This window comes from Pogonomyrmex barbatus, unplaced genomic scaffold, assembly GCF_055798465.1.
Source record: "Pogonomyrmex barbatus isolate J1 unplaced genomic scaffold, ASM5579846v1 scaffold13, whole genome shotgun sequence".
In the NCBI taxonomy this organism is placed as follows: domain Eukaryota; kingdom Metazoa; phylum Arthropoda; class Insecta; order Hymenoptera; family Formicidae; genus Pogonomyrmex; species Pogonomyrmex barbatus.
The window spans coordinates 1021788-1047430 of NW_028297109.1; the positions used below are offsets into that span (position 1 = coordinate 1021788).

General features: G+C 34.9%; 1 protein-coding gene and 1 pseudogene across 3 annotated transcripts in view; both read left to right on the forward strand.

The window, feature by feature from the left end:
- LOC105426134 (follistatin-A) overlaps nucleotides 1-11344 on the forward strand; it is a 31255-nt gene extending 19911 nt beyond the window's left edge. Inside the window, exons 7-8 of one of the 3 annotated variants that reach the window (XM_011637225.3) lie at nucleotides 3835-3890; nucleotides 8761-9718. In XM_011637225.3, the coding sequence (XP_011635527.3) occupies nucleotides 3835-3890; nucleotides 8761-9051 (347 nt within the window). In that variant the 3' untranslated portion in view covers nucleotides 9052-9718. Of the gene's footprint in view, nucleotides 1-3834; nucleotides 3891-8760; nucleotides 9719-11284 lie in introns of those variants that run through there. The other 2 variants (XM_089072511.1, XM_089072512.1) reach the window with 2 other exon arrangements.
- A 3153-nt stretch (nucleotides 11345-14497) lies between these two features.
- Nucleotides 14498-15454, forward strand: LOC148937529 (uncharacterized; annotated as a pseudogene).
- Nucleotides 15455-25643: the final 10189 nt, after the last annotated feature.

Sequence of the window (25643 nt, forward strand, 5' to 3'; positions counted from 1 at the left end):
ATCGAAATAACAATTTAAATTTTATATATCTTCCCGTCCTTTTGTGGTTTTAAAGCGTTGATATTTGACCTTCTAAAATGCCATACGGTTTGGCGTTTGATGCACATAATTTCAAAAATCAGTAGTGTTCACGATGGCAATAAAAGAGAGCATATTCGATTTTCCATCCACTTCGCGTTTCATCTGAAGAAAAATGCTGCTGAAGCCACTGCAAAGATTTGTGCTGCATATGAGAACGCTGTAAGTCATACTACATGTAAAAGATGGTATCAAAAATTTCACCAAGGAGATTTCAGTCTTCAGAAAATGAACCGCGTGCTGGACGCCCTCAAAAGATTGAAACGGACGAATTGCAAGCACTGGATATAACTCTGCGCAAACTGAAAAGGAGCTTGCAGAACAGCTTGGCGTTGCGGCAAATCATTTCCGTACGTTTACATACATGCATTAGATGCATTAGAAGAAAAGAGGCCATTTACTGGCCAAGGACGTCGTAAAGTGATCTTGCTTCATGACAATGCTCGACCACATGTTGCGAAAGCGACTCAGGACCATATCTTTGCGTTAGGATGGGAACTTCTCCCGCACGCGGCGTATAGCCCAGACATGGCGCCTTCCGATTACTCCCTATTTCGGTCGCTGCAGCATCATTTGACCGATACACATTTCGTGAGATTTGAAGAGATACGAAAATGCATTGATGACTTTATCGCTTCGAAGCCGATGAGCTTCTATCGTCAAGGAATTCGCAAGCTACGAAAGATGGCAAAAGGTCGTTGATGCAAACGGGGAATATTTCGCTGATTAATATTTTTTTGTTTGTTTTTGAATAAAGATTGAATTTTACAAAAAAAAGCTCAGAACTTTTTTGTACACCTAATATATTGTAATATACGAGGGTAGTCTGAAAAGTTTTGAGCCTAACATAGAAACAAGTATTTTTTCGGTCAAATATAGTTTTATTTTTAATATAATCTCCTTTTAAGTCGATACACTTTTCCCATCGATACTCTAACCTCTTTAACCCCTCCAAATAGTAGTTGGCGTCTTGCTCCGCAAAATAGGCGTTTACGTATGCGATGACCTCCTCGTTCGATGAAAATCTCTGTCCTCCAAGCGAAACTTTAAGCTTAGGAAACAGGAAAAAGTCGCTGGGTGCCAGATCTGATGAATACGGTGGATGGTCAACCAATTCGAAGTGCAGTTCGTGAATTTTGGCCATGGCGACCGCCGAAGTGTGAGCAGGTGCGTTGTCTTGATGGAACAGCACTTTCTTCTTCTTCAAATGCGGCCGTTTTTTTGCAATTTCTGCCTTCAGCTTATCAAAAGTAATGATGCGTAATACGCTCCCATTATTGTTTTACCTTTTTCAAGATAGCCGATACGCACAATTTCGTGACTATCCCAAAAAACAGTCGCCTTACCTTTACTAGTTGATGGAACCGTCTTCACCTTTTTCGGAGCAGGTTCACCCTTTGCAGTCCACTGTTTTGACTATTCTTTTGTCTCTGGAGTGTAATGGTGGATCCAAGTTTCATCTACAGTTATGAATCGACGCAAAAAATCTGATTCGTTTCGCTTGAATCGCTCCAACAGGGCCTTGGAAATGTTCATTCGAATTCGTTTTTGGTCCAAAGTGAGCAAGCGCGGCACCCCGCGCGGATAGCTTGCGCATATCCAATTCTTCAGTCAATATATGACAAACGCGTTTTTTCGATATGCCCATAGCCTCTGCTATCTCTCTAACCTTGATTCGACGGTCATCCAGTACCATTTGGTGAACATTTTCGATGTTATCAGCGGTGATCGTAGTTTTTGGCCGTCCCGAACGCTCATCATCAGCCAAGCTGATACGATCACATTTAAATTCAGCTGCCCATCTTTTTACGGTGGCAAATGATGGGGCAAAGTCCCCATAAACAGCGTCCAACTCGATTTTAATTTGCGCAGGTGTATTGCCTTTCAAATGTAAAAATTTAATCACGGCACGATATTCAATTTTTTCCATTTTTACAAAAACACTGACAAACGACTGTCAAACAACAACTGAGCGTCCAAAATGGCTGAAATTTTCACAAAAGTCTTTCAAAGCATATACTGTTGTAGTACTAGAATTTGACGAGTAACGTCATCTTCATGTTAAGGCTCAAAACTTTTCAGACTACTCTCGTACATATATATGTATATCATTGTATTGTTGACGTGTTATTCTAAACACGTTATTTGCGATAAGTATCATCACATGCTTTAGTAGTCGAAGGGATAAGATGGCTGCCCGATAAGCAGGAGATCCAGGTTCGATTCCTGGCTGAGGTGGTATTTTTTCGCAAAATAATTACGAGTTTTCACGACTGGTTCGTGGTCGGGCCCCGCCGTGACGCACACCCTCCTTTCTTATTCTCTCTTCGTATTTAGTAATATAAAAGATCCTTATTAATTTTAAATAAACATAATTGAAAACTATTTGATAAATTGTTCATAGTCTAATTCATAGCAATAGGCCCCAAATTTAATTTATTAAATATAGATATCTTATTAATCAATACAATAAAATTCCTTTTGAAGGCTGAATATTTTAACAATATATTTAATTTTGATTACAATAAAATTATGATTGCTTACAGTAAAACTTCTTTAAGACATTATATATTGAAATTATAATATAACAAAATATGTGAAAATAACCCTTTCTGCAATTAATTGCAAATTTCTCAAAATTGACATGACGGAAAATCCGTATTCAGCATAAAAAAAAAATAGAAAAGGACTAATTCTGATGTTTGGAAAAAACTATTTTTTTATTAAACAGATGTATTATGTATTAAACAGATAATACTGTCTAATAAAAAATGACTATTAAATAAATAAATTAAATAGATAACACTGATTAATTTACTTTTTTACCGAGATATTTTTGTCGAGTCATCAATAACAAAAATGTGATCCAATTAATAAATGATTATTTAATAAATTTCATCTAATATTTTTACATTTGTAAACAATTATATTATAACATCCCATCCTTTCTTCGTGACTTTTTGTCAGATTATATGTACGTAAAGATCTGTTGCATATTATATAGAAGCGGAAAGAGGTAGTTATGTACATATATTGTTTCTCAATCGCTTTTAATCGCGCGATTTTATATAAATAATTTTTTTTATATTTTATGAAATAATTTTTTTACAATTTGTTATTCACTATTAGTGCTCTATATCATATTATACAATAATTTTCCAATTGATCACAAAATAAAGACAGTTTGCTTGTATAAATAATATTGGTGAGTAATATCACATTTTCAAAATTTAATATTGTTAACAGTTGAATCTGTAAGTGTAATAACGATATTGATATGTATATATATATATATATATATATATATATATATATATATATATCAATAAATAACGACATAACAACTGTTATATCATCAATTAAAAAGTAACGAAACGAAAGAACAGTAAGACATGAATTTTCAAAATCACCAATATGAATTCAATATTCGCCAAAATATTCAACATTTATACATTTCAAGGTTTTTGCTCATTTAACCATAACGGTGCACTGATGCAGGATGAACGTATGTAACAACGATTCTGCTATCCGAGCGTGATTTTTATATGTTATTTCAATTGTAATTTACACTGAAGATGATCCTAAACAGAGGATCGAAACGTTTGTAATTCTCTTTTGTCTTTTCTATATTAATACATGATCTATACACGCGAAGACCCTGTGTTGACCCTTTTAATTGGCATTTTATTATACTATTTCCTGATTTACTTCATCAAAGCCATAAATTATACTATTCAATTTATACATTTGTTACAGAGGAGGACAACATTTCGAGCAATTATGGAGTTGATCTGGCGGACGAATATATAAAAGTGAGTGATGACTACGTCAAATCTCCTTATGGCCTTCATTCTGTACCATTTTTGTAGCTTTAGCGCTACGCCAATAATCTCTATAATTTGAGAAACAATATTCGATAAGAAACAAATAACGATCCTATCGTTTATAAATCAGCTAATAAGAATGATAAAGCCTCAGTTTGAAAGATTTATATTGATGCGCGATACATTTATATTATATTCTTTGTCTCTGACAAACAAATTAAATTTATATGAGACTTAACTCCGAATGAACAATAGTTTTGCGAAATCGTATTCTAGTTGCTTTATAATGAAAGCAAAATGTCAAAAAAGGATGATATCAAAATACTTTGATAAAAACATAACTTATTCAGTATTCTCAAAAAAAGTACGAATACTTAGAAAGCAACAATTTATTTAGCGTAAAAAAGTATTTATTTGATATAAAATCTATATTTAAAATTTCACACTTTCTTGACAATGCAATTTATTATTTTCAGAATATAAATATATCGTAGATAGATACAGAACTGTCATGTTATTTGGCGTAAATTAAAAGTGAACAATCTGTATAAAATAATGAAATGCATCAACATATCGATAATTGTATTGGCAATATTAATCCATCTTTTATTTATTAGCACATTTGATTCTGTTAAGCTAATTATACGATCTGAATATATATAACTTTTAGAAACTTGTGCATGTGCGTATACGTGTGTGTGATCAAGTGATGAGTGAGCATCATATACGATGTGTACGTGTGTGTGTGTGTGTGTGTGTGTGTGTGTGTGTGTGTGACGCGCGCGCGCACACACATATACACACATACACATTACATATTTATTGTTATAGTCTTATAAAAAAATAATATAAATGACCATGAACGTGTGTGATAATATTCCTAAGACGCTCGCTTCAAGAGATACGTTCAATAACTCGATGATTAGCAGTCTTTTATTATGTATTAATAATGGTGATACCAAAATTTTCATCAAGATAAATTTGCACACAATCTTTCAACAAAGATTGAAATAGTGCGCTAGTAATAATTAAAAATTAATGGCTTTTAGAAAATTCATTTGAAATGTAAATAAATAGACTATAAATACAATCTTTTAATTCTTCAATTAATTGTTTTTATCACTATACATATATACCTTAGAGGCTTTATTATCAATATTAATATATATAATCATATTTAGCAATAAAAGATTAAAAATTGCAAAATGTTAATATCAATTAAATTTTTATTATAAAAACAAGTAGATTTTAATATTAACAACAAGTTCAATCTTAATTAATACTTTATAAATAGTAATACTTTATAAAATATATACATCAATGCGATAAATGTCGCGATACAATAAATAAAATAGTAATGTGTCTTTCATTAAAAAATATTTCATGAAATAAAAATAAGAAAATTATTGGTAGATTATGAGTTTAATTAATATCATAAGCTAGAGAATAATAGGTATATAATTGAAAATTAAAACCTATCGTATTACTATAATTTAGTGCAATTTTATGACTGGTGTTAGATGAAAAATTCAATATCTCACGTTATGTTTCTATAATTATTATATTATAGTTCTCTCATTCTCTCTCTCTCTCTCTCTCTCTCTCTCTCTCTCTCTCTCTTTCTCTCTCTCTCTCTCTCCTCCCCCCTCTCTTCTCTCTTTTCGTTCTCCATTTAAGGCATCATTAAAGTTATTTTGAAACTCTTATAATATTTTTTGACATTCAAACCAATTAATTAGTTGATATATTATGTAAAACTTTCGATCTCAACAGAGCTATAGTTGTGCTATGTTCAGCGTGATATCTGATTATATCGTGTTACGATGTCGTATAACACATAGAAGGCAATGTAATTCAAAAGATTAGCACATAGCGCAACAATGTTTCCCAAAAGTAGTACATTAGATAAACGATTTCATATAATCAATATTTATTACTAGATTAGATATGATGAAAAGTCATTAACACAGCGGATGGACGATCGAAAATGATTTTGTCATGATTTTGTAATGATTTCTTATTAATTTATTACCTCCAAAACATAAATTTGCGATACATCGTATTACTAATTTAAATCACAACTAATTTATGCACAATGTATACTATCATATCAGAGAGATGTATATCATTGCGAAAACTTAACTTTAACATTCTAATTTTATATTCAAATTGCAAATATAAAAATATTGTCTTTATTTAGAAAATATGAAATTGATTTCTCATTTCTAGTTTAATAAATTTAATTTACCTTTACCTTAATTTTGATTTATCAATACAATGTACACATTGCAGATTTTTTATTCAAGACTCTTTTATTTGGTTTTTTTAAAAAACTTTATATTATCTTCAGACATTATCGATCATCCAAATGCTTCCGTCCTAACGTTTATATATAAATAGAATTTAATAATTGTACTTAATTTATTTTAGTTTTATGGACAAATTAAATTTCTATAAAACAATTGTTTTATTCGCGAGTCTACAAAATAACATAAACATAAATCTATTGGGAATGAAAATATAAAAAAGTTTCCAATCACTTTCTAAATTAATGAAAACAACAAATTAAAAACTAGTAATACGATCAAAATGAAATTAAAATATTTAAGGTGATGCTGGAGAGACGAATGATGAAATCATGCATATGCACATATGCACATTTGTGCATTTAAATACACATATACAAATACACACACACACACACACACACACACACACACACACACACACACACACACAAAACACACACACTTATACATACATTTGTGTACATGCATATGAAGAAATTTTCGTGTACACTTTTTCACATTAGATAATTAAAAACTCAATATTATTTTTTCATGATCTATCAATTTAGCGATATTAATTTTATAGGTATAAACTGCGAAATTTTAATATAAAATAAATATTGACATGACTTGACAGCTTTGGACATCATATTTAAAGTAGCAAATGGCAAAAACGTCTAAATTAAAAAAATTTTTCTCGTCCTTTCATGAGTTCCATATGAGATATGTATATTAGATATATATTAATGCATAAACTTTAATTGTGAAAAAGAATTTCTAAATTTATAAAAATATTACATAAAAAAAGTCGATACAAAAAATATTCTGTGGTAATACAGATGAGTTTAGCATTACCTTAAAAAAGGCAGGAAAATACGAAGATTTCAGCATAGTAATCAGATAAATTACTCGATTATTATTTGGCAGAGTTGATCATTCATTTTGAATTTCAATAAATTATTTAAAAATTATTTTTATTCCCAATACTGTAGTAATAATTATGTAGAGAGTGATATATGTATTGTGTGAAGTAACATGCGAAAATATGGATATTAATCAAGCAAGTCAAAATCGGTCATCATCGATTACTGTAACGTAGATAAATAATAAGAAGCCAAAAAAGATCTGTTCTAGCTTAAGATAATGCAATCGCGACTTTGCTCTTGATTAACAATATATGATACAAGAGCATGCGTGTCGCAACATAATTATGAGCACACATTAAAATACATAATGCAATTATAAAGCACGAACTCGGGATTCTGCGTGAATTTATAAAAAATATAATAAACAATAGAAACATTTCGATCAAATAACCTATTCTCTTTACTCGAGGAATGTCCATTGCACGTCTTCAGAATGTTCCTACGTCCTAAGGACAACTTTCGAATAAAGTATACTGAATGAGTTATCTTTAATAACTCAAAGTGTTTTATCTAGACAATAACAAATTAATTAATTGATAAAAACATAAATTTAAATATCTAACAAACGCGCACTCACACACACACACACACACACACACACACACACACACACACACACACACACACACACACACACACACACACACGGAGAGATTGTCACTGGAAAAATCCAAAAAATCCAACCAGAAATGTTTTTCATATAAAAGAGATGAAAAATATTTTACTTTACGCTTAATCTCGGAGAACGTTCTTTCTCTTGAGATTATAAGCTATTTATTTTAGAAATTACTTCAAATATCATTGAATCTACAATAAAATATTGTGCAAAACGTTTCTTTTTCTTTCTTAATATGCTTTTAAAATTTATCCTTATAATTAGATCTTTACATAAGATGTAAAGATCCTCCTTAAACAAGGTGTGCCATCATTTGTTCAACTATAAATTAACTATCCTATATAAATTAATTCCAGATCGAAATTTGCTCCTTGTCTCTTTTAGTCATTAATACTTTTCAAACGTTAATATTATTCAAAAAAGCACATTAATTTCTAATTGATGTCAAGATAATTTTTAATTTTCGGCCTTAAAAACTTTTTTCTTTAAAAACAAAAAAAACGAAATTAAATAAATTTTCACAATTCTAAAAACTTGAATATATTAGTCATTTAATTATTTTTGTATTAAAAAATATTGATCCTAGATTTAAAAATTCTAACGATAAAAAAATGAAATGATAAAATTTATCAAGCAAATTGTATATATCGTGCATACGCGCGTGCATGCATGCGTGCGTACGAGATCAAAAAGTAACGAGAATTTTAGAATTGTGCGTGCTGTATATTGTCAATTGAGTTAATTTTTTTTTGTACAATGGTAATATTGCCAGTGAAGTACGTGTCAAATTTCAATCAGCTACGCTTAGTTTGTGTTTGACGAGCGAATAAGCAAGATGCTTCAGTGTATTCGGCAATTTTTTGTGTGTAGCGAAATATCGGATCAGAGAATTTATCTGAAATTTTAAAAACATTAAAAACAATTAAAAAACAAAATCAAGTGCAGCGAAGTGTTCAAAATGTTAAAAAAGGCCTTTAGTGTCGATACTATGTGAAGCACAAGTTTATGAATGGTATTAACACTTTCAGAAAGGCCAAGAAGACATCGAAGATGACGCGAAGTTTAGCACATTAACCAGTGATGAAAACGTGGACAAAGTTAAAGAGATTGTGCTTGCTGATCACAGAATCATCATTAGAGAGGTTGCTGAAGAAATAGGAATCTCATATGGCTCATATGAAGCGATTTTTACTGATGTTTTGAACATTAGTGAAACGAGTGGCAACCAAATTTGTTTCGAAATTGCTGAAGTTCTTGGCGAAACACAATACCGTTGTGATGCCGCAACCATCCTATTCTCCAGACACGGCCTCCTGTGACTTTTTCTTATTTCCGAAACTCAAAAGGACACTCAAAGGACAATGTTTTTTAACAATTGATGATATAAAGGCGAAATCGCCGGCCGAGCTGAAGGCGAAAGAGAGTTTCACCAGTGTTTCTCAAACTGGAAGCTACGTTGGCATAATACACAGAAAGACTTTGAAGGGAACGGGATAAACATTGAAGATTGAATGAATACTTTTCGATAAATTTAAAAATTCTCGTTACTTTTTGATTAAATCATGTACATCCCAGTAAACGAAAATGAATTAAAATGGATTGAAATTTTCAGAAGTATACATTCGTCAACGTTGAAATGAATCCATTGCCCAGTGCCTTTGTATCCGTATGTATAATAATATTTTCACACACACATACGGAAAACTTTTTTTGTATTCAATTGGATTAAATTGGATTGAATTTGAATTACATTGGATTGGAAAAACTGCATTTTCTATCCAAAATTTTGAATTTAGCAGTATTCACGATCCACTTTTTAAAACTTATTTCTAAATTGAAAGGCATAAAAATGAATTTCATTCAATTCCTATAAATAAATACAAAAATAATGGGCATTGAAATGGATTCGTTTCAATGTTCACGAATGCGTACTTCTGAAATTTTTAATCTATTTTAATCCATTTTGTTTACTAGGATATATACAAATTCAATATATATATATATATATATATATATATATATATATATATATATATATAATAATTTCGTTTATAACACAAAACGTACCTATTATCAATTTCATTTCACATAATTTATATGTGGCGCGGTAGCCAGTCAACTTCGTTACATATAGAAAACAAGACGGTGATTGGCTGCCGCGTCAACTAACCTGAAGCACAGACATAATGCATAATGCATAATGCATTAGAAAAAAGTGAATGAATTAGAATTTTCTATTTTCATTATGAATGAAGACATGGAAGATGACTGATAAATTTTCTTACGCATTATGCGTTATGCAAAAGTGTGTATATTTCCGGCCTAAGGGCCATCGCACATAAAATGCATAAAACATAACATGTACATTAATCTGGACCAATGAACTTCCAGCATAAAATCGTTACATTGATTTGTATAACATGTTTGTTAGTCCAGACAATTTTATATTATTTACGATTTTATATTATTATTGTATTATTTTATATATATATATATATATATGCAGCTATGTCATATAGACTGTGTTTCGAAATTCACTACCAGTATTGAAAATCTATAATGTACGTGATTTGAACTATATATTTTCAGTACTGACAGTGAATTTCGAAACGCAACCTTTGTATGCGATGGCCACTTTCATCAACCAGTTAACTTAATCGGTCAATTATTTCATTGGAATTGACCAATCGCAATTTGTCTACAAATTTAAATGTAATTAATATAATTATAATAAATTATAATTTCTTTGTCATTCTGTTACTGTCAGTTGCGTTGTGTTCAATTGTCGAGAAGGCTGCCTACGAGATTTTAGGAATGCATTGAATTGACATGAGACGCAAGCCATGTTTCTGTACAAAATTCATCATACATAACATCAGTAATTTATTTCCAAAGTAATTATTTCATTAAAGTTACATTTTTCTTTATTTTTATACCATGATATTTTGTTTTTATTTATTATTCATTATTTGTTATTGTTTATTTATTATTTTAGTTTATCTTGTATTTTACATTACATTTGACAACGGTTTATTCCTGTCCTATTTAAATGAATTGATTACAATTTACGTTTCCCATAATTTATTCATTTTTATAATTAACTTTAATAATTGACAAATTGCAATTGAACTGAGAACAGAGTTCTGCGTCCTTAGATGCCTCACATAGACATGTTTTTTTCACAGCGCCATCAGGTATTGATAGTGAACAATAATTTTGAATTAAAACAGCTGTTTCACCTTTATATTTTTTAGGACAGTTAATAAGAGAATATGTATGTCACATTCTTAATTTTAACTCGAAAGCAGCGCAATATTTACTATATTACATCGATATAATAAATCTGATAATTATATTAAAGATCACGCTTGATTTGTTTGTTAAAAAAACATTTTGTTACATCACTCTTCGTTTAATGTATTTTAGTAAGTGCCAATTTTTTTTTTTAGACAATATTTGATATCACCATACATTACTGCCTGTATTATTAAGTTTAAGTAAGCATATCTCACCTATTCTCACCTTTCTATTTCTATGCTTTTGTGTCTATAGATCCACTGAGGATGACCTAAATCAGGTCGAAACGTTACGTTTGATCGAAATTAATTTTAAATAAATACATTTCTCAGCACGACGAACCGACTTTTGGCTTTCCTGCTCCTATTACTTACATATTATTTTGAGGAAGCCTGGACATTGCCTTAACAATTTTTATAATAAATTAATAAATAATTAAATTTGTGGACAAGTTGTGATTGTCAATTTTAATGAAATAACTGACCAATTAACTTAACCAGAAATTATGAAATCTCCGGTAAATCGCCCTAAGTATTCTGCTGTGCTTCTGAATGCATCTATAGGATGTTCGGCGGAATAAAACGATCAGTGAACGATCAATAATTATTACTTTTTACTATTAGATCAATTACGTTAACGAATTACGCAATCGTGTTACTGCAATCCACGTCCCGTCGTTTTTTCATTCTATTATATTGCCAACCTGACAAATATTTATTTTTGATTGTTAAAAGCGTCACATCTTTTTTCGATGAAATAATCGTCATAACAAGTAAAACTATTTTTTTCCTAACCTTTATTTTGTTTATACGCGGCCTATTGAGGGCCGCGATCACTAATAATAACAATAAAAAATAATATAATAACTTAATCTCAGATAATATTAAAGCTCTTATTAAAGCTTTCCATTAAAAGTTCGGAAGTAATTCATCTTATTATCGATAGATGTCTTAAGGAGCTAGTTATCATAGTTATGGCCTATAGATGTCGCACGAACAAAGTTTCCTATATTACCGATAGATAGTTCCTTGCGAATCCAACAGATGATCTGAATCAAATTTGATTTCACCTTAAACTTAACTTTTATACATTAATAAGACAAAATAAAAGAAAATATTGTTAACAAAATTATTATGTTTCACACAGGGAATAAGGGGATAATAATAAAATTTTTGAAAAGACACAAATAAATAAGACCATGATGACGTCACTCAAAATCCTGTGAATAATAAGATAAATTTAAATTTGTAAAATGGTCAGTTTAGTAACGATAACAGGGCATAAAAGAAATTGATCGAAAATTCAAAATTGCAAATTTTCAAAATGGCAATCCTTTGATAACAAACCAAATGATAACCAATGATCATTTGATAGCCTTATGTTAATTGTAAAATATAACGATTAAATTTTCTTGATACGACCGATAGTTTCCGAAATAACTACATTTGTTTATAATTTTGCAACTTTCTCTCAGCAACTCCCCTTACCCCCCTGAGTGTACTAGTAAAGATCCGACATCAATTCGACTTCGTTCTCGATATATTCACAATTATTTATTGCAAAAAGCGATCAGCCACTAAGTATATTGTTATAAAATAAATCATGAACAATAAGAATTTCATAAGGTCAATTGTTATAAACGATTAACGGTAAATTTTTATTAACAAATAACCATAGTAAATAATGTTAATTTACCTCCTCTTTCGACCTAATATAAAAATCTTGTGAAAAAACGAGAAATAGAAAAAGGAAAATCGTTTTTAAGAAGAAAGAAGAAGAGCTTTAAACAATGACGCCACCGACATACACGAATACACTCATACCTTGTTCTATGTGTGTCTCATAAAAAGGTATCACCTGTAGAATATAGTAGGTGATACATGTGTATATTTTACGGACGTCCTATATTCGTCATAAACTGTAAGATTTACGAAAACTTATAAATCTTACGGATGCAGTAAGCTTGGAAAACTAAATCCAATATGTGAAATTAAAACGCAAGTTATTTAACTTAAAGATTTTATTAAAATTTAATAGGAACCTTTATTCCCGATTTTAGAAAACTAAAATGAGAAAAACCGTAATTTCTGAAATAAGGAAAATGTAACATTAATGCTTATACTCACTGTGTTCGTCAGACAATTTTAAATATAATAACTACATATTTCTTTGTGTAATACAGAAAATTGCAGAACATTAAACATATATATAAACATATATATATATATATATATATATATATATATATATATATATATATACAGGGTGTCCCATAACTCTTAATTAATATTTCAAGGAGTGAAAGAAGATAGAATTTTGAATTAAAAATTCCTTTTCCAATTTTGGCTCAGACCATTATTTACCGAATTATTAACAATTAAAGTTAATCAATCAGATTGTGTCCAGCCGGAATACGCAAAAGCGTAGCGTGCTTTGAGACCCCTCGCGCTTTCTATACATTCTTTCGATTAAAATTTTATTCTAATTTGTTATGGGTACAAAAAAAGACTACTGGCAAAAACATTATCAAAATAAATTGTTTGTAAATAAATTATTTAAACGAGTTCTTCAAAAATTGTTTTGATATATATCATGTATGGTTCTTACGTATTTTTTTTTTGTAGAAATCGATGGAGCTATCAGTTTCCAATTAAAATTAGTTTTTTTTAAGAAATTGTTTAAACAAATTGCTTGTGAAAAATTTATTTTGATTATATCATAACATTGACATGTATGATTCTTATTTTTTCTTACAATTCGATTCTTATAATTCGATGGCGTTATCGTTTTAAAATCCGAAATTAACGAATAATTAAAATAAATAATTTAATCTACGTAATTAATTTATTAATTAATTTATTTATATAATATTAATTTATTTATAATATTTATACGTAAAAATCATGACACGTGTCGAGACAATTTTTGAAGAGGTCGTTTAAACAATTTATTTAGAAACAATTTATTTTAATAATGTTTTTTGCCAATAGTCTTTTTTTGCACCCATAATAAATATTCTGCAATTATTTTTTCCCTATCGCTGCTAGGTTAGCTATGTGTGGCGGTACGCCCGTTTCGTGATTAAGATTAAGTCACGAGCAGTATATAAAGAGCACGGAATCAAGCCCTCGACACGCTTCTCACTTCTCAGACAATATTGTGGCTCCGAAGAGCCTGGGATCTCTGAGATCATTCGGAGGAATCGATTCCAAAAAGCTCCTTTAGACGAGCTTGGTTCTTGTGGTTCCTGTTTCCTCTTCTTCCTTTCTCTCGATGTCCGTGAGCAAGATGAAGGCGTCTTTGGCTCTGATAACACCATAGGCCGTGGGGGAGTCACAGGTCTGGCCGGTGAAGGAGATCGTAGACTTGTCTGTGTGGTTCGTAGGAGACTTATGTACGCAGGTACATAGCCACGGGTTTGTCTGCGTGGCTACTGTCGTCCCCGTTGTGCATGGAAATTCTATTGGTATGAGTTTCCATGGTAAAAAGGAGATCCCCGCTTCTAGACGAGCTTCTCCTGGTTGCTGGCGTGACGGTCGTGATTGCTTGGTGGAAACTCTTGTGGCTTCGCGGCAGACTACTTCTATCACGGAAGATTATCTCTGTGTGGCTCTGAAAAGAGCCGTTCTGAACAGAAGCCCGTAGAGTACACTCTGTGGTTTCTCCAAGAGGCCCAGGGAGCACACTCTTGTCTTCTCGGAGGCCCAGAGAAGACAAACTAGAGGAGAATCCACAAGGAAACGGACAAGTTCACCGAGTCTCAAGGCTTCTATCTTGGACCGACGAACCAGAACTATGGTTCGCACAATTAGAGAGCCAATTCGCAATATGTGGAATCACACAGAACGCCACGAAATACGCATACGTCCTGTCACACATAGAAACAAGGCATGCAAAAGAAATTAATGATCTACTCACCAAGCCGCTGGAAAATAACAAATATAAGAGCATCAAAAGAGCACTAATACAAAGACTATCAGCATTTTAGGAACAACAAATCCATCAATTGCTGGAATACGAAGAGATAAGCGATAGAAAATCATCTCAATTTCTACGGTACCTACAGGCCCTCACTAATAACACGATTTCGGAGCAGCTTCTACGCACCTTATGGATAAGCAGGCTGCCATCACAACTACAAGCTATTCTAGCTACTCGGGCCACCAACAATTTGGAAGCAGTGGCGGAACAGGCTGACAGGATACACGAAGTCACTCAGAAGACAACTACGATGGCTAATACAACGACTGAGTCCGCAATAAGTGCGCTAGAGGAGCGAATGAAAGATTTAACAGAACAAATAGCCTCTTTAAAGCAGCGGTCATACCAAACAATGAGAAGAAAAAGGCGGAGTCGATCGAAAAGTCGTCCCAACAAAGGAGAAAAGACGCTACGTTATTATTACTAATGCTTCAAAGAAAAAGCTAAGAAGTGCACATCATCCTCAATTTAAAAAAACTAACGGAGGAAAACTAACGAGGCGATCGTTATTAGCGGCAAACGATTCCAGCCCTAAACCTCGCTGCCTGTTTGTTACCGATCACATCACCAAGACGCGATATCTCATAGATATCGGTTTCGATGTTAGTGTTTTTCCAAAAACTCTTACGTTGGGGCGATGCACGGCAAGCACAAGAGAACTATTCGTAGCTAACGGATCCACAATTCAAACATACGGGGGAACTATTGTGCAACCTGACTTTGGGTTACATCGAACTTTCCCATGAAGATTTATAATAGCAGATGTCACCACGCCAATCATCGAATCCGACTTTCTGGCGCACTTCCATCTGTTCCCAGGCTCTAGTAAAGGAGGGACACAACTAGTAGATGCAAAAACAGGACTTAGAGTAAGCGGAAAAATGCAACCGGGAGGCTGGCAGTCAATAAAAGCCGTGGCAGGGAGTACATCTTACCATCAACTGATAAACAAATTTCCAAAGATTACGTGGCCACCTAGAATACTTCAAAAGAAGCAGCCACATTCAACGATGCATTTTATAAAAGTCCTCCGGACCCTCAGAAGCATGCAAACCTCGGAGACTAGCACCCGAAAAATTAAGTGTAGGAAGGAAGGAGTTCAACCTCCTATTGGAGGAAGAAATTATACAATCCTCTAAAAGCCCATAGGCCTCGCCATTACACATGGCCCCAAAAAGTAGCGGTGACTGGAGATCTTGCGGAGACTACAGGAAACTCAACGCTTGTACGATACCAGATCAGTATCCTATTCCACACATACAGGATTTTACACACGCACTAAATGGAAAGACAATATTTTCAAAACTAGATCTGGTACGAGCCTGTAATCAAATCCCAGTACATCCTGATGACATACCAAAAATCGCAATAATCATACCATTCGGTTTATTTGAATTCCGATACATGCCATTTGGACTAAGAAATGGCAGCACAAACCTTTCAGAGGTATCATCAACGAAGTCATGGATTGAAGGCATACTGCTATGCATATATAGACGATATTCTCATCATCTCCAACATAGAGGAAGAACATCTAAAACATCTAGAAAAGCTATTTCGGAGATTCGACATATGACATACAATTAAATCCAGCTAAATGTATTTTCGGAACCCCGCAAATAAAATTCTTAGGCCTACCTAGTGACGTCAGAAGGAATACAACCATTACCAGAAAAAGTATAAGCTATTCAGAATTTCAGAAAACCCGAAACGGTAAAACAGTTAAGACAATTCCTGGGGGCATTAAATTTCTACAGACGATTCGTACCTCAGGCCGCAGAGGACCAAGCAAAACTGCACGACGTACTACGAGGTCCAAAAACGAAAGGAAAGACTCCAATAAAATGGACACCTCAAATGGAACAGGCTTTCCAAAACTGTAGAGAGAGTCTAACAAAAGCCGCACTATTGGCACATCCAAAGCCTGAAGCAAAAATTACATTGATAACAGATGCTTCAAACATGGCACTCGGAGCAGTAAGTCAACAAGAGGTAGATAACAAGCTTCAACCGCTGGCATTTATGAGCAGAAAACTAAATCAGGCACAAACGAAGTACAGCCCGTATGACAGAGAACTCTTAGCAATCTATACAGCAGTAAGGCATTTTAGGCACATGCCTAGAAGGACGTAAATTCACAATTTACACTGACTATAAGTCTTTGATTTACGCTTTCCAACAAGATCCATTACGCAGTAATCCACGGCAAGTGCGCCATTGGATTTCATAGCTCAGTTCTCGATAGATATCCGGTATGTTTCAGGAAAAGATAACATAGCGGACGCCCTGTCGAGAATTGAGGCAATCCACAAGTCACCGGATTTCGAGAAACTGGCAAAATCACAGGTCAATGACCGAGAATTAAATGATTTCTTAAAAAACGGCAATTCTTCGCTAAAATTTAAGGCAGTCCAAATACCAGGTTCTACAACGATGCTATACTGTGACACATCCACACCAGTCGTACGCCCGTTCGTAACAGAACTTCGTCGACGATTAGTTTTCCAAGCACTGCATAGCCTAGCACACCCTGAAATAAAGGCTACAACGGAACTAGTCAAACAAAGATTTGTATGGCCAAATATGCAACGCGACTGCCGAGAGTAGGCACGGACATGTTTACAATGCCAGAAAGCTAAAGTATTTAAACATACCGTGACACCAACAGGAAATTTCCTTGGACCCACACAAAGATTTCAACACATATACATTGACATAGTGAGATCAATGCCAATATCATTGGGGTATAAATACTGCCTAACAACAATTGATAGATTCAGAAGATGGGCCAGAGAGAGATGGCCAGAAGCGATTGCCATTGTGGATATCACAGCAGAAATCGTGACACGACAGTTATTCGCAAATTGGATTGTTCGATATGGAATTCCAGCATGACTAACTACAGATCAAGGACGATAATTCGAATCTGACCTATTCAAAAGATTAATGAACGGAATCAATTCACTTCCGTACAGCAGCATATCATCCCGCTGCCAACGGAATGATAGAAAGATTCCATCGACAATTAAAAGTAGCCATAAAAAGCCACGAAATAGAAGAGTGGGCAGACATATTACAAATCATCCTAATGACATTAGGACAGCATGGAAAGAAGATTTGCAAGCAACTGTCAGAAATGGTCTATGGAGAATCGATTATTTGGACAATTTCTTAACAAAACACAATAGCGACGAAACAGACAGTACGGATGATTTTGTTTTGAAACTACGAAAAACAGTAAAAAATTTACAACCAAAACTCCGAAGACATGGAAAGCTATATTTGTCTATAAAGAACTCTCAACAACACCACAAGTCTTCGTGAGACATGACGCACCGAAAGGAACATTACAACCTCCATACGATGGATCCTACCAAGTAATAAACAGAGAAGACAAAACATACAAAATTCGCATGAACGAGCGAAAGATCAATGTCTTTATAGATAGATTGAAACCTGCATACACCCTAGAACAGGACGAATCACGAACTACAACAGAGATATCAGAGAAAAGCACGAAAAACGAACGCGGAGCGGACGACCACCGGTCCGTTTCCAGGGACTTTAAGACAACCAAGAGGGTTATGTACGTATATACGGTACGCTCAGCGATACGCTACAAGCGCATACTCAGTATAAGCATCGAGTGCGCGGCGCCACCGCTACGCGGCGCAGGAAGATAAATATTTTCTCGTGACTAAGATTAGGTCACGAGCAGTATATAAAGGATACGGAATCAAACCCTCGACACGCTTCTCACTTCTCGGACAGCGCTCTCTGGGCCTTCAAGAAGACAAGAGTGTGCTTTCTGGGCCTCTGTTCAGAACGACTCTTTTCAGAGCCACACAGAGATAACCTTCCGTGGTAGAAATAGTCTGCCGCAGAAACACTGAAGCCACAAGGGTTTCCACCAGCAGTCGCGACCGTCACCCCAGCGATTAGGAGAAGCTCGTCCAGAAGCGGGGATCTCTTTTTTATCGTGGAAACTCATACCGATAAAATTCCCACGCACAACGGGGATGACAGTAGCCACGCAGACAAACCCATGGCTACGTACCTGCATACATAGCCCTCCTACGAACCACGTAGCTACACAGACAAGTCCACGACCTCCTTCATCAGCCAGGCCTGTGACTCCCTATGGTGTTATCAGACGAGCCAAAGACGCCTTCGTCTTGCCCACGGCCGCCGGGAGAAAGGAACAAGAGGAAACGCAGGAACCACAAGAACCAAGTTCGTCTAAAGGAGCTTTTTGGAACTGACTCCTCCGAGTGATCTCCGGCTATCAGAGATCTCAGGCTCTTCAGAGCCATCATAATACCAAAGAAAAAAATAATTACCAGAGAACACTGACACAATTACACTTGTAATATTAGCCGAAATGTAGTAATAAGTTACTAAGAGCTAATCTGTGAAAACCTTAACATGTCTGTTCTCCACACTATGAAAATTAAATAACTAAATTGAACAAATGGATTAAATAATTGAATTAAATAAATGAACAAATAAATAAATAATAAATAATATTAAAAAAACAATCAGAAATTGGATAAATTTCTAATTGTAACTTTTCTCACTTATTTATTTATTTATTTATTTATCTACTTATTTATTTATTTACTCATTTATTTATTGATTAATTAATTTCATTTCATTTATTTATTAATATAGAAAATTAGAAAAAAAAATTTTAATTGGGAGAATATACAAAAAGCACGAGGGGCTCTACAGCACGCTACGCTTTTACGTACTCCGGCTGGGCGCAATCTGATTGATCAACTTTAATCGTTAATAACTCGATAAATAATGGTCTGAGTCAAAATTAGGAAAGGAACTTTTAGTTCAAAATTCCATGCTCTTTCATCCCTTAAAATATTAATTAAGAGTTATGAGACACCCTGTATGTGTGTATATATATATATATATATATATTGTTACATCCAAACGGAGGAAAGGAAAGGTTGATTTGTTTAAGAGAGAGAGCTCGGATGGCCGCACGGAACTGCTTTTATTCTCTCAGATCGTCGCCGAGGCAACGACCTGCGAGTCGAACGCATCCTTTCAACACAAGGTAACGGGTCAACATCGATGACGCTATAACTCGTGCGTGCGCAGCATGGTCGGCAGTCCATTTTTTGATCCGAGAACCTGGGATAGGATTTCGTGCAATCCTTAGAGCGCGGGAATGATCGAGGTTTTATTTTAAATAAGGAATACGAATTTTAACTTTAACATTGAGTTTTAATTAAACAGAATAAACAAATAGAATATAACGTAATTTTATAAATAATCAAAGTAAAAATTTATTGGAAGTTACATTCGGATAAAATAATAATAATAATAGATTGGCTACATAATATTTCGTCAGATTAAAAAGTTGTCAAAAGATACATTTTCCCAAAAGATAAAGGTAATAATAATAATAATTTATAGTTCATTTCAAGAATGCAGTCATTTTTTTAACATAGTTCAATGTGTGTGTGCGCGCACGCGCGTGTGTGCGCGTGTGTGTTGGAGATGGAAGGAAGATTTGATTTATTAATCGAGTATCGGATTTTCATAGTTGAAGGTGAGAACATTCTGTATCGGACAGAGACTAAAAATGGGTAAGGTAACTCCGGGGATGTATATTACGATGATGTCATCAGGGCGGTTCTCAGTTACATAATTTCGGAATGGTTAAGTCAATGGACTTATAGTAAACGATCTCGGGAGAAGAATCGGTAGAAATAGGGAACTTGGAGAGGATGTCCTGGAACGTAAATTCCTCCTCGAAGAGCGGTGGTACCTCTCCAAAGATATCTTCCACACTCGACGGAACTCACTGGTAAAGGTGGGGCTTGTGGGCGAGGTGGCGACGGAACGCGAGGCGTCGAGGCCCACGAAAGTGAGGAGTAGGAGACAGGTGACAGAGTGCGAGGGGTCGAAACTCGCGAGGGTGAAGGGGAGGTTCTGCGGAGAACAGGTGACGGAGTACGAGGCGTTGAGACTCGCGAGGGTGAAGGGAGGTTCGGCGGAAAACAGGGGACGGAGTGCGAGGAGTTGAGTCTCGCGGCGGAAATTCGAAAGACGGTGCATGAGGCGTTGGGACTCGCGGCAGTGGTATGTAAGATGCGCGAGCCGAGGGTTCTTCCGTTGGAGCGCGAAATCTCCTCGGACGGTGAAGCTCCGACGCTCGGGTTGATGGACTCTAGGAATTGTTGATAGGCCTGATTCAAGGTTTCGCGCTCGCAATTATCTTCCCGCTGTAGACGTCTAGATGTTTTGTAGTTAACTCTTGAATTGTTCACTATCAAGTTTGCGGATCATGTTTCACTATTAAGTTTAGGTTGCGAAGATACCACGGAAGGAAACCGGAAGGAAATAAATTCGATTTACTTTTGGATGTGTTATGATGATAGTCCTGGTACTGGTGATAGTACTGGTCCGCCGGAACACTCAATCGGATTGAAAAAGACGTTCGAGAACTCACTGTGAATGTTCACTGGCAAGGTTCCGGGGAGCACGATCAGAATTTTGGATAACAGAGACTTCGGAATAGCAGAGGTTGCGCTTGCAGAGAGAGCGATGCGATCGGAGTTGTGGTTTATGTAGGATTTTTGGAAGTGCGGGGAGGTTCTACGGCGTTTTCTTTACATCTAATCGGATTTTAGGCTTTAATGCCTTTCAGGCCTTTATTTAAGGCCTTTCAGTGTATTAAATCTAACTTATCAACTAAGGTAGTACGTATCTCGAAAAATACTTCTCGACTTTTTCGGGTTGGTTAAGTTGAGTTCCCGCTCCCAACTTTTGGGAAGGGAAATAAAAATATAAAAAAAAAGATTTATGATTTCCGTTACGTGATGGAATTTTAACTGTTTATTACTCTGTTTTATGGGCCTGTTAGGAAAATTTCTATCTTTATTAGGCTTTCCCGTCCTGTTGGCGCCGAGACTATTTGTTTAAGGAAGACGTTTAGTGGGCATATAACTTTCGCCGAGAAACGAATTTTTCGAAATATTTCGAAGCCCTTCAAAATTGTTCGAAAGGGAGGAATCCTGGAGTACGCAGGACGTAACACCCCTCGCCTTAGACAAATGTTGGGGGTGCACAACATTTGCTATGAGATATTTTTATGAAAGTAAGCAATTCCTTCCTTTTGACTCACAATTGATTTTATATTATCACTAAGTTTAACGTTTGGGTCTCTTTTTCCGCCATGCGGTTTAAATTCTTTAAAAAGGAGGAAGGAAAAAGGGTCATCTTTCTTCGCCCTTTTTTTATAATTTAGTTGGCTACGCGAGGAAAGCGGTTTGAGAGAAGAATTTTAATAAATAGGTTTACGATTTTTAATTGTGGAGCACTGAGGAGAAGAAAATCGATTGTTGGCATAATAAAACATTGGAAGAGTGAATTAAAATAATGAATATGATATATCACGTGAATAGCATCGGTTACGTATCGCTCGATCTAGGATTTAGATCTCTATTTTTTACCTTTTGATAATCTTTATTGTCAGAAAATGTTCTTTCCTTTTTTTTGTTTTAATACGTGGCCGTACTATAGTCACTAAGTGCCACGCGTTATGACGCATTAAATTGTCTCCTGCTTTGCCTCAACCCTTGCGACTCATCTACCTATGTGAGGCCTTTCCCTTTTTTTTTGTTAGGTTGGGCGACGATCGTATTTACAGCTGTTCGGGCGGGCGGACAAAGATTTGCAGAGTTATAACTCTCTGATATTTGTGAGGATTATTTTATTTATCATTGCTAATTAGGGTGCCTGCAGTTGAATGAAAGTGTATCAAAGCGATTTCGTACCGGAACAGACACTCAATCTAGTATCAGTATGATAGAGAATAGGTTGACGTTTTACTTTCTTTCCTCCATTACCTTGCTTAAAAAGAGATTTTCTTTTTGGAATTTGTATTAAAATAAGGGAACTTAATTATAATTGTCAATAGTTAAACTTAAGATTGGAATTTATTACATAAAAAAGAGAAAAATAAAACATAAAAGAATATAAAAGGTATAAAATCTACCGTAACGCAGAGTTAGTATAAAAAGAATAAGACGCAGTTAACTAAAATTAAATGTAAAACAGGGGAATAATGCGTAGATTATGTAAAAAAAAAAGAAAAAGAAGACAATGGTTTCCAATTAATAAAGGTAATTGACCAAATGCTAATGTAAACAAAATGAAGTAATATAAAAAAACTATTATTACTATTATTAACTAAAGGCTGATTATTAACTTTACTAATACTATTACTATTACCATTACTATTATTTAAACGATCGGAAAGGTATGTACCGTGATCTTTTCTTCGACGCGCATAACCCAGTCGCATGAGCGCGTCTCGCAAATTCATCGCTCCGAGCCCGTTTTCGTCTTAATTCTAGTTTAACGACTGCAACTCCGACTCTCAAGAAGTGGACGATGTTGATCCACCCAGTCTGCCCCTCCGCCAAAATTTAGCTTAAAATCCTGGTTTTGCTAGCCATATCTTTGCCGGCTTGGCAGGCCCGGTATATGTTAGATCGCCAAGGCAGCGTCCTGAATCTGTCCTTTAGGCAGTAGGTTTCGCGGAATGAACGCCAGATGAGGCGCCCCTCGTCTCGGAGGGCGATCCGCGCCACCCACTTCTTTTGGTCCACCTTCGTGACAAGGCCCCGCTGCCATATCCCATGGCCCTCCACAGCGACGGGCTCGTCTTCTTTAATCAAGTGAGTGAGGCTAACAAATCAATTCCTGGGTCACATTCGGAAACTTCAGTTCTTCTTATAAATCTTGCAGAGCCGGTTCTCTGGTTTTCAGCCGAACCTAAAATAACAGTGGAGATTCCACCCGCAAAATCTTGCTTTCCAGCGAGCTTCGAATAAGCTGGTTTGTATTAACACTTCTCGGCTCCTTCTTCTTTTCTTCTTTTCTTTCTTCACTTCTACAAAATTGCAATATCTATTAGATTGAATAATTAATAACAGGAAAAGTTTGGAGATTGCAAGGAGGAGTTGCATTTTTTTTCATTCCTTTAATTCAAATGAAAAGGTTGATTTTTCTTCGGATGGAAGTAAGGGATAAACTTGATTTAAGTCCTGTGTTGTAGTGGCTTGATTTTCGGGGATTTTATTATGCAGCTCAGGCTCTGGTGTACTGGCCCGCTTCTGGTACTGTTCGGTCTTTTGAAACTTTTTTGTATCCAGATGTAATAAAAAGTGAGTGATGGAATCCTAGATGGCGCCTAGTAAGTGTAGAGATCATCCGTATACGGTGTGCAAGGCATAACCATGCACTACCGTGTCTATTATTAATTTGATGATCCTCCCGGTGAAGTATATTCCGATTACTCCGGCGCTGATATTGTCGAAGATTAAGAATTCTGTTCCAGAATTTTTCCCATGTCGATATTGCTATTTTCGTTATGGATGCTTCTAATAAATTTGAGAAAGATCCTCTATTTAGTGTGGTTGGATGGTCCCATCATTCCTCTGACAACCGTATTGAGTACTGCCGGTCACTCAGCAGGAAACATTATGTGATCTCGAAGATCTTCGAGTCATTCTGAGTGTACCGCTCGTGGCGAGCGATCCCGGGCTGACGTATGTCCATGTGACGTATTTAGTCGTAGGTCTCATAATTGCTAGCGGTAATGTCTTTACTGGTTTGGGCATAAGTCTGTACCATGAATCTCCTAAGAGGTACATGGTGGGTGCAAATGAATTACACACTATTTGCGTTCCTTGTCGTAAAAGAACGTGGGTTTGTGGCGTTAAATAATAGGTATCGTTTCCTCTGGTTACGGATAATTGTTTGTAACAATCGTCTGTTCGGGTAAATTTCACTTCGACAGGTACGCATTTTACAATATGAATAACTTTTTCGGCTAATAAAGCCATATATCCTGGCTCTTTCATTAAATAGGCGAAAATATCGAGTGATTGAATGGCTATGGCCAAGGCGTCTTGTAACATTTTTTGCTCTAATTCACATTGCTGTAAAAGAATATTTCTATAATATATAGTTGATTTGTGTGTGGATGTGTTTTTCGATGTATACAAATTTTGAATTCGTGTAAGTGAAGATATCGAAATTTGAAACACGTTTGCTTTTTAAAGATTGCTACGCTGAGTGACGTTTTAAAAATTATTAATTTAGAATATTCGGTTCGGGTAAGTATGCAGGCTGCATGTTACGTAATTTTCTTTACTAGTTAAAGATGTTCAAAAAAAGTATCTTGGGAGATTAATGAGTAGACTACTGAGTTGTTCATTCGCGTTATCTATTATTTTATCTGCATATCCGCTGTATAATATTCTGTAGTTATTGAATTTACAAGTGTCAGCGGGTACTGACTCCCAAAAGATATTATCTCCATTTATGTCTGTGCAATGAGAGGTACCAAGTTCGCATTCATTCCTGATCTAAATTGCACCCGATTGGTATTAATTCATACATCGGCTATATAATCTTGTAGTAAGATTTTTAAAGTAGCGAGCACGATCACGTCTGACCATGCCGTACGGATCCGAATATACGCTTCCTTTACATGAACCGTCAGTGACCTGCTAGAAGTACTGGGCGAGTTGAAGTCTGATTAGCTCTTAATTCGGTAATATAAGTATCGCGTAACTGGTAAATTCCGTAGACGTGCATA